Source organism: Cataglyphis hispanica, chromosome 24, assembly GCF_021464435.1.
Source record: "Cataglyphis hispanica isolate Lineage 1 chromosome 24, ULB_Chis1_1.0, whole genome shotgun sequence".
Classification (NCBI taxonomy): Eukaryota; Metazoa; Arthropoda; class Insecta; order Hymenoptera; family Formicidae; genus Cataglyphis; species Cataglyphis hispanica.
The window spans coordinates 2,834,588-2,845,430 of NC_065977.1; the positions used below are offsets into that span (position 1 = coordinate 2,834,588).

Consider the following 10,843-nt stretch of genomic DNA (forward strand, 5'->3'; position numbering starts at 1 on the left):
CGATGAGATGTCTAATAATTAAAGTACTATCACTATCGACAATATCGAAAAGTGGATATAGCACAGCATGAACCAAAATTGGAAAGGACGTAGCACGTAAATGAACCATTCGGCTGTTTTATCCTGTCTGAAAATGGACGTGGTCATGTAGTTCCAAGCGGCCGTAAAAGCGGACGTAGAGGCGCTGCGGAACCAAGAGTTATCGGCGTACAAGAAACGCCAGAATGACCGCTCTCTCTCTGATAATGGCTTCTTTCTGATAATATTAAATATATAGAAGTCTATAGTCTATGGTGAAGTACATACATAGAAAAGTTAATCGACATTGGTTGAAAATAAAATATAAAGAATTTCTACACACATTGCGATTCATATCGATATTTTTTTATTTACGTGATTGGAGAATCTTATATTTGTTATTCCTTAGACATTGTTTACTTACATTATATGTTATTATATTTTATTACAACTTTTTTATGTATGTCAACTTATGCGTATATAAAAATTTCGATACTTGCTAATCATTTATTTTTTATATTATTTCACACATTGCGGTAATGGAAATGACAAGAACAACATTAAACATAGAATTATCTCAATTTTTGTTACTATTATCTATGTATGATCCGTAGTAAAACTGCAAATTTTTTAATTTTTATTGATATTAAGATATTGTATGTTGGATAATTATTATGGAAAATAAAAATAGTAACAATTTTATTAGTTATGTGGAATTGGAAGAGCACAAGATGCAGGTAATTGTAATTATATTCATCTATGTACACATTTCGACTTTTGGAATTGACATGTTTTTTTTAATGTTTTTATGTGCATGAACTCATTCTAATCTCTTAATTTATAAAATTAGAACAAATCAAATATCTCTAATCAACTTTTTCTGCAGACTTTTAGCTCTAGTCGACGTAATTCATTAATTGAAAATAGTATAAAGCTATTACCAGGAGAAGTTCTTATTGCCGAAGCACAAAGTGTTCTTATGTTTTCACCTGTCAGTGATCTAAAACAAGGTATATCTGGTATTTTGTCAGTGACTAATTTCAAACTTACATTTATTACCAGTGATGACTCAAATGGAGAGGTAACAACCACTTATAATTTTATAATTATATACTATTTTATAATTTTATAATTTTATAATTATATACTATTAAAGAGTCAAGTCTAAGCATAACTTATAAAATATTAAATGATCTCTATTATAGGATACTACTCATCAACAAAATCATTTATATGGATATACTGATACATGTTTGACAAATATCGATGAGATCTATGTAATGGTAGGTGATAAGAAAAGAAAGCTAGTCTCTGGAAATACAGTACCATCAAAAGTAAAAGGAATATTTATTATTTGCAAAGTGAGTTTTTTTAATTTTATGATATAACAAGCTAATATAAATTAACTCTTCAATTAATATTAAGATCATTTATTAATTATTATTAATATTAATATCATGCCATAAATGAAAAATATAAATAAATGTAATCAGTTTTCTTTATGTGTATTACCTAACAATTATTTTAAAATTAAAGCAATTTTGTTATATATATGCTGCACATAGTTGTAATATAACTTTTGTATATGTATTATGGTTATAACTTACAGAATCTAAGGACATGGTCTTTTTCTTTTAAATTTTCACCTATTGGACATGGTAAGAATCTCTTGACTGCATTACTACATCATGCTTTTCCTAGCAGACATCAGCTGTTGTTTGCCTATGATTACAAGTTAGTATCATATAAGCGGAAAATATACAATTGTATTACAATTGTAACAAAAAATTCCCTGAAATAATTTTACAGCAATTTACATATTTGTATGAAAAATTAAAATTTTTGACAACTTATAACTTTTTACAAATTTGTGTAAATTGTAAAAATTTATAGTAAGTTATAGTGAATTATAAAAAATATTTAAAAATTTTTAAAAGTTTCTAAAATTTTTTACAAATATTTTTATGAGCAATGTAGTAAGTTGTAAAAGTTATAACTAAATTATGTAATGTAGTTGTAACAAATCAAACTATTTATATAAACTAATGAAAAATTACAAATATGACCCAAATCGTGGAAATAATCTGAAAAGCTGTAGTTACAGTATAAAAAAAATTGTATTTTTTGTATAACTTTGCGTGAAAAGTTGTAAAATTATATCCACTACTCTTAAAAAAAAAATTTATATAATATTTAGCTTAAAATTAATTTTTGTTTCACTTATATTACAGGGAGGCGTATTATAGTAGCCTTGATAAAAATGTTCAATTATTTCGAGATATTTTGGATTGGCAAAATGAATTGAATAGAATATTGTGTAGCGATGAAATACGGAAAGGTTGGAGATTATCTATGGTTAATGCCAAATTTCAACTTTGTCCTAGGTAGCTTGTTTATTAGCTTCTATCTTAGATACATTGAATACATTTATACAATTATATTTATAACGTTTAAAACACATAATTTTTTAATTTTTATTATGTATTGTTTATTTGCAGTTTGTCACAATACATAGTTGTGCCTGCATCTGTGACTGATAGCCAGTTGATAGATGCAGCTCGACATTTTCAAGATAATAGACCACCAGTATGGTCCTGGACAAACTCACATGGTGCAGCATTAGTAAAAATGCCTGAATTGCTGTCAACGATAACAGAGAGAATACAGGAAAATATTATGTTTGAAAATGTTCGTAAAAGTCATCCTCAAAAGATGCCACCAGTTGTTATTGAATTGAATAAAGAAATTAATGTTAAATTAATAGCAGCAAGTTTTACTAAATTTATTAGTTTATGTTCACCAGGTAAAATTTAAATTATATTGTGTAAATGTATGATTTTTTAAAGTTTCTAAATATAATTTCATAATATATTATATATACATATGAACATACATGCATACACATTGCATATACTTATATATATATATATATATATATATATATATATATATATATATATATATGTATATATAAATGTATGATTTTTTAAAGTTTCTAAATATAATTTCATAATATATTATATATACATATGAACATACATGCATACACTATATATATATATATATATATATATATATATATATATATATATATAGAGTATATGTATGCATGCATGTTCATATGTATATATGTGTATATATTTCAGAAAATATCAGACAATTCTGGATTCAAGATAATAATTTTTATTCATTGTTAGAGAATACAAAATGGCTTAAATATATATCATATTGCCTACAAAAGGCAGTTGAAGTCTGTGAACAACTTAATTTAGGAATTTCTGTCATCTTACAAGGTAGAGCTTAAAATAATGCAGTATTATGATGTCAAAATTTGTATAGTATAAATAATGATAATGATGAATATTGTAACAGAATAATAATAATAATAATAATAATAATAATAATTATATATATATATATATATATATATATATATATATATATATATATATATATAATATATATTTAATATATATAATATATATTTGTTAACATGCATGACACTAATATTGTATTGAATAGAACTAATATTTTGCTAAATGATTATATTTTGCTAAACAATGAAGATAGTGATCTAAGAAATCTATGAAACTAATGATCTATAACAGAAATTTTTTTTAGAAGGTGCTGGTAGAGATTTATGTTGTGTTATATCAAGTTTAGCACAACTGTTATTGGATCCTCATTTTCGTACTATAACTGGTTTTCAATCATTATTACAAAAAGAATGGATTGCTGGAGGCCATCCATTTTGTGATAGATTAGGTCATATCGTAAAATCTAATTCAGGAAAGGTATTCACAATATCATATTTATTTTTATAAACATTTAAAATGCTTAAAACATTAACTAAAAATATTTTTTATTAATATAGTCTCCATTATTTCTTTTATACCTTGATTGTGTTTGGCAATCATATCAACAATATCCAACAGAGTTTGAATTTACGGAAACATATTTGACAACATTATGGGATGCAGCACATATTTCCATTTTTGACACTTTTATCTTCAACTGTGAAAGAGATCGAGCAGTGGCAGCTATGGTAATAAATATTATTTATTTAGATTTTTAATTAATTACTGCCAAAAATGTACTTCTAGATTTATCACACAAATAACTATAATATTATGTTTTTCCTTTTTCAGGATCCTAATACACCTCTAGTACTTCGTAGTGTTTGGGATTGGCGGGAGCAATTCAATGATCAGGATATATTGTTATTTTACAATCCTTTATTTATTTCTCATAGTATCAAGAAGATAGAGAATAGGACAGTTATAAAACCTTTATATGCTATTTCCTGTTTAGAACTTTGGACGCAATGCTATTTTCGTTGGATACCAACGCTTGAGATTCATAATGGTGGACAAAGACATATCGAATTTTATATTAGGTTATTACAAAATAACATCAATCAACTTAGAATAAATATAAACGATAATCGCGGTTCACCCATAGATACAGATAAGATCGATATCTATTCTCTTCATACAAATATTGATAGCTTTTACCCCTTTAGTAATAAAAGATCGAAAAATACTATTAGTGCCCCAATTATGAACAATTCGATTTTTTTAACAGAGAGCTTATTAGACGCACAATCATTAATAACTACAACCGACTGATAGAATGCTATTGTAATAGGATTCAGAATGTACCTGATTACATTCCCTTTCCTTTTAGTTGCGGATAGTGCAAAACAATTTTTCAAATAATTTTTCTTAGTGTGATAAAAATAAAAACAAAATAAATGTTATTTTAAATATTATTAATGTCTTTGATTTTTTCAAAAACTTTAATTTTTTAAACGTTGAAATTCGTAAAGAAAGAGAAGGGTGGTATTCTAGGTACATTATAGACATTTAATTTGAAGGGATTTTTCGAAAAACACTCATAAATTTTTATCATAAAATAGAAATCTTATAATATATTGGAAAACTCACGAATTCTCATTATTAAAAGCAATTTATCTTTTCTTCTAAGTATAATAGAAATATTTATTTATGACAAATTTTATATTTCTATGAGCTCTCTTAATAGTGGATATCATGGCAGCACATTGAATGATTTTAAAAAATTATTAAAGTAGTGTACAAAATATTTGTGTATAAATCTCAATATGAAAATGAAAAAGATAACAGTTTTCATTTCATAGTTTTTAAGATATTTACAAATCGATTTATTTTATAAATTAATAAATAAAGTTTATAATTAGACGCAAAATTTGTTTTATTGAGTCTATTTAATAAGTATAAGGTTAATAAATAATATTTAAGAAGATTTTTGCAGAGCGAAAAGAAAAAAAGGAAAAAAATATAATTTTTTCCAAAATAATATATTTTGAAAAAGAGAGAAATACATAACACAAACATAACAATAGATAGTTTATAGATTTTTTAGAAAGCAAAACATTATCTTTTGTGTTTAATCGGTATTCAGAACTTTTATAAATCGAATGTATATGTATGTTTTTATTATTTTCTCTTATTCTTATCACTATAAATATATATATATATATATATATATATATATATATATATATATATATATGATTATTAATAAATAATTCTTAAATAATTGCAATATTCTTTCTTTTATATTTTTAATCTGTATATTAAATATTCAAAAGTTCAGGCATAGATATGATATTTCACATTTTCTTCTTTTTTGAATTTTCTCTAATGAGATAAAACATATTACACTAAGGGTTGGTTAAATTTTACAACCAAATATAAGTGTATCCTTAGTATAGTGATATACTTATCAATCAAAAAATACCCAAATATTTATATTATAAACAAATATTTGTTCTTTACCTGGATTATGTCTATAAAGGCATTAAGACATTTTATGTATTTTTCTGAATAATTAAAGAGAATCTTTTTTTATAATCATTCTAACTCTTATATACATGCACATATAATAATAAACCTGAGATATAATTAAATTAATAAAATTTATAATAAATATGCATATGTCAAAACTACTTCTTCTTCTTCTTAGTCTTAATGGCCACGTCCGATCTAAATGTGATCAGGATATTCGGGCCAACAACTGGTTATCGAGTGTAGAAATAAGAATAAAGAAAAATAACAAGGAAAAGAGCAAATTTATATACTGAGGTTGAAGGATTTAAGAAAGGAGTAGAGAGCGTGAATAATCTCAGAGGAAGGGCTCTTCAAAATCTATTGAATTCCAAATGATGATGTTTCTTTATGTTTCGTCAGTTGAGTTAGAAGCAACTTTCTTTGCTCGTTGTAATGTGGACAGCTCCAAAAGATGTGATCTGCGTCTTGTTTCGATGATCCATATGAGCAGGAGGGGTCTGCAACCAAGTTACAGCGGTGTAAGCTGTAGTTGAGGACGTAACGATCGCTTCTAAGTCTAGAAATAGTGACGATATTCTCTCGATTAAGTTTTAATTTGTAGAACCATGATTTAAGATTAGAGTAGTTATTTCAAAAGGCTTTTGTTCTCTCGGAGAGTGAGCATCGCTGTTACGCTTTCGCAAATAATTTGTGATTTAATTCTATATTCGCATGTACATATTTATTAGTTCTTGTATTTAATTTACGTTTAATCCATTCCTGCTTACCGGTTCGGGTAGCATTGTGAATTTAAGCCAATTCTAGCTTGTTGCGCTAAATTCGCGCCGGCATACGATTGTGGCTACGGCCATTTTGTTCTCCTTGGATATTTTTTTTTGTGTGTGATAAATCCTTGCACAATTCCTGATCATTATTTTCATAATGAAGATTTCACCTGAAAATGAAAACGATTATGAGAATAGAACCCAAGCTTCATTTCCTCCTTTCTGAACCAAATGATAATGTTGCTGAAAAGGTACGCGAGATTATTTACCGAAACCGCAAGAGAAATTTTGCCCCGATACTAAGAAGCCCTCTTCCACAAAGAGATCCACGCTGGATTCACCCATTACTCAAGATTCTCGGCTCTTCTTTTTTTGTTTGTTGGCCCGGGCCTGAGCACACTGACTCACACGGCCAAGTCGATGAGTGGTGGAGGAGTAATTGCAGTAGAACTAGTGACAATCTAGGAGTTAGATGTTTAGATTATTTTTTTTGAAGAATGAGACCAGACATGAGATGATTGCTGGAGATGGGTTAGAGAGAATCTTGAAGATATCTGGAGGAAGAGGTTTCTTGGTTTTTTTCCTGAGCTGTTGAAGTAGGTGAGGTCTATGGAGCCGAAAATTGATGCAGATCCAGAGGATGTGGTCGATATCTTGAAGAGGATGACCACCCTTACAAGCGGGTGAAGAAGTGATGTTGCAGCGATAGAGACTGGCTTGGAGGTTGTAGTGATTGCTCCTTATGTGGCAAGCGGTGGTAATTTCTTCGCGCTCGAGGCCTAGGTTTTTGAACCAAGAATGAGGAGAAAAGGAAGAGTGTAGGCTGAAATATTTTTTCCCTTGAGATTTGCCTGAGCGCTTAAAGTATGGTTGGATGAAGATATATAGTGAGTGAGAGCTAATGAAAAGAAGTCACTGTGAAGTATGGGCTCTGTTAATGGTTTCCCTGTGCGGATGGCTCTTTTAGCTAGAAGGTCAGCTGTTTTGTTCCCTAGGATGCCTGAGTGGCTAGGAATCCAGATAATAGAAATGGTGAGATTCGACAGGTTAGCTACTTTTAGTCTTCTTTTAATATTGAGTATGAGATGGTTTTGATCTTTCAGAGGTTTGGCTAAAAAAAGAGATTCTACGAGACTGCGAGAGTCGGTGAAAATGGTGAAGTTCGAGAATTGATATAAAAGGATAAAGTCGAGATATTTGAGAAGAGCTAAGGTTTCACCTGTGAAAACTGAGGCATAGCCATCGATCTTATATAATTGGGTGTGAGGAGTAGGGGAGTAGAAGGCAAGTCCGACGTAGTCACTAGAGTCCGTTTTTAAGGCGTCGGTGTAGAAGCATTGACTTGCGTGGATGAGTTTGTAGTAAGTGGCCATGGAGATAATCTGTGAAACAGAGGCTTTTTTGATATCTTTGACGATATCGGGGAGTATAAAGTGTAAGTCTACTGCTGTAGGGGAAGTGTCGAGGTCATGTATGTACACTGGCAAGAGGCCGAAAGAGGCGATTTTAGATTTGTAAGGTTTGAATTTAAGGAAAGCGTAGAGAATGAAGTTGCTCGAAATATCAAATTGTTTGTTATTTCAGAGACTGATTTGCAAGTCGTAAAGTTTGTCAATAATTAAACTGTCGTTAGAAGCGAAACTTTTAATGATAAATTTGGACGCCAGGTAAATGAATCTGAATTTGAGAGGTCCGATGCCTGATTCTGCGAGAGTGACATTAGAAGGAGTCGATTGACGTAAACCCAAACATAGACGGAGTCTCTGGATTTTCTCAAGTTTTTCTAGTTGGGTGCAGTTGTTGATTCAAATGTAAGGAAAGCTGTATTCCATCGAACCTCGAATTAGAGATTTGTAAATGTTTAAAGAAAATTGGGATTGGCTCCCCACCAAATTCCGCGAAGGGATTTGAGGATGTTGAGGAGTTTGGTGTATTTTTTGGAAAGTGAGTCGATGTGTGAGTTACCGTGCAGTTTGGAGTCGAGTGTTATTCCAAGGAATCTGTGAGACGTGGATGAAATGATAACCGAGTTTTGCAGGTTGAGGGAGTGGGAGAGAAGGCTTTTTCTTCTTCTGGAGAATACCAGAGGACTTGGAGGGAGATATCCCTCCTTTAGATTCGAGATAAGAAGCTAGTTTATTTGCTGAATGTTCTAGGGACTTGAGTGATTGGTCGATATTCGGAGATCTGGAGTACAAGACAATATCATCAATAAATTGTAGAATGTCGCATTTATTATTGAGAATCTTTTGGCATTTTGAGATGTAGATGTTAAAGAGAAGGGGACTTAGAATCGAGCCTTGGGGGACGCCCCTAAAAGAGAATAGAGTATCTGAGATTTCCCCGTTGATTACGAATTGCAGCTTTCTTAGGTAGATAAGATTGTATACAAATTGACATAGTTTGGGAGGGGAGACCGAGTTTTATAAGATCGTCTATGAGGATGTTAGAGAGCACGTTATCGAACGCCCCAATAACATCAAGAAATAGGCAAGCTATGGATTTGTTGAGTGCAAAGCCGTTATAGATATCTGATAGAAGGATGCCTAAGTTATCGTAACAGGATTTTCTTTTTCTGAAGCCGAATTGTCTTGAAGAAAGAAGTTTTTTTCGATCCACCATTCAAGACGAGAATTGATAAGTTTTTCCATAAGTTTGAGGAGGCAGGAGGTGAAAGAGATTAGTCTGAATTTGTTGGGTGAGTTTTTCGACAGTAAGAAGACAATAGAGTACTGCCATGATTCAAGGAAGGCTCCCTCCTCGAAGATGCTATTGAATATGGTTAAGAGAGTGGTTAGATATTGAGTAGATAAGAGGGAGATCATGTTGTAGTCGATACGATCCATTCCTGGAGAGGATTTGGTTTTGAGATATTTGATATGGTTGGTAAATTCAGTAAAAAGGGGTTGTCGAATATGTTGCAGGAAGTGGAGTTGGGAAAGTCTGTAAGCGCGAAATATTTCTTGAAGAGGACGGAAGGAGGACAAAGAGATGAAATTAGGGATTTGATGCCATCTGGGATTTCATAATTGGATAAGTTTTGGAAGGATGGCATACCGAGATGCCTGGATTTAAAACGTCTGAACATTTTCTATAGATGTTGGATGGGGGTATGCTCGTTGAGAGAAAGGCAGAAGTTTTTCCATCCTTTTCTTTTGGCGGCTCTTAGAGTACGTTTTGCGATTGCTTCTAGTCTTTTTAAGTTAATGAAATTAGATATAGAGAGATACGATCTGTATGCGGTTAGAGCTTCTTTTTCGATTGGAAGAGACTGTTTCGCATTCATCGTCTCACCAAGAGGCAGGCAGAGTGGATCGCTTTGGGAGAGGTTTGTGCAGATTAGGATTAGATTTATGTGGACGGGGGAGATGTGAAGGGAGTTGGTTAATGATATGAGAAGTGAAGTTGTCGTATTTTTCTAAAGAGGAGTGGGAGTTGGATAAGGTTTCCGAGAGTAGGGGAAAATTGAGAAAAAGGTTCGAGATGAATTGTTTCTGGTCTTCCTTTTTCATTTTAATCTTGTGAGAGAATAAAGTACGCCTTTTGATTGAACAGTTGATTGAGATGGAGATAGGGAAGTAGTCGCTGAAAAAAAGGTCAGGAAGGATTCTCATTTCACAGAGGCTGTAGAGGGAAGGAGAAGCGAAAGCTAAGTCGATGACGGACTTGGATTGGTTGGGATAGGATAGAAAGGTGGAGGAGCCATCGTTGAGACAAGTGAATGAATGGTTAAGAGTAGAGGAATGTAGAGCCGCCCCACTACTGTCGATGCGGTCAGAGCCCCATTCCGTATGGCTATTGAAGTCGCCAATTAAAAGAGAGGAGGAGAGTTGCAAAAATTAAGTAACTCGTCCCATTCCAGAGAGCGGAGAGAGGAGTGGGCGAATCTCTAAATGGATGTGATTTGGAGAAGTTGTTTGTCCATTTGAATGTTAACCGATTGGCTCTCGACTTTGTTTGGAATTTGTAGGCATTTGTCTAGGATTTTGAAGGGGATATCTCGTTTGATGGCTAAAGCAAGTCCTCCTGAGTTGCGTGAGAGGATATCTTTTCTAAAGATGTGAAAGTTTTGAAAAGATAGAGTAGAGTTTGGATTGAGCCAGGTTTCGGACAGCGCGATGATATAATCATCCGCTATGGAGCGAAGAGAATCGACTTCGTTTGAGATCGAATGGCAGTTCCATTGTAGTATTCTGATGGAAGAGGGATTCGAGGTTGAAGATTTATTAG

General features: G+C 31.6%; 1 protein-coding gene and 1 long non-coding RNA gene across 7 annotated transcripts; one reads left to right on the forward strand and one right to left on the reverse strand.

Moving 5' to 3' along the window:
* The first annotated feature begins 220 nt into the window (after nt 1-220).
* LOC126858200 (myotubularin-related protein 10-B) lies at nt 221-4,789 on the forward strand. 3 transcript variants are annotated; one of them, XM_050608340.1, is made up of 11 exons: nt 221-554; nt 725-755; nt 905-1,099; nt 1,224-1,379; nt 1,628-1,752; nt 2,250-2,402; nt 2,517-2,821; nt 3,165-3,311; nt 3,643-3,812; nt 3,893-4,063; nt 4,167-4,789. In XM_050608340.1, exons 1-11 carry the CDS (start codon nt 448-450, stop codon nt 4,644-4,646), a joined length of 2,040 nt encoding a protein of 679 aa, XP_050464297.1. In that variant the 5' UTR covers nt 221-447; the 3' UTR covers nt 4,647-4,789. The 3 variants fall into 3 exon arrangements, with proteins under 3 accessions (XP_050464297.1, XP_050464298.1, XP_050464296.1); XM_050608339.1 differs by having other exon boundaries at nt 222-554; nt 3,640-3,812; XM_050608341.1 differs by having other exon boundaries at nt 221-755; nt 3,640-3,812.
* An 826-nt stretch (nt 4,790-5,615) lies between these two features.
* LOC126858227 (uncharacterized) lies at nt 5,616-9,234 on the reverse strand. 4 transcript variants are annotated; one of them, XR_007688629.1, is made up of 5 exons: nt 8,579-9,234; nt 7,833-7,995; nt 6,883-7,392; nt 6,617-6,783; nt 5,616-6,346 (listed from the first exon to the last, which is right to left on the reverse strand). It is a non-coding gene; the product is annotated as an uncharacterized LOC126858227 (long non-coding RNA). The 4 variants fall into 4 exon arrangements; XR_007688630.1 differs by having other exon boundaries at nt 6,883-7,074; nt 8,579-8,649; XR_007688631.1 differs by lacking the exon at nt 7,833-7,995 and having other exon boundaries at nt 6,883-7,074; nt 8,579-8,662.
* Nucleotides 9,235-10,843: the final 1,609 nt, after the last annotated feature.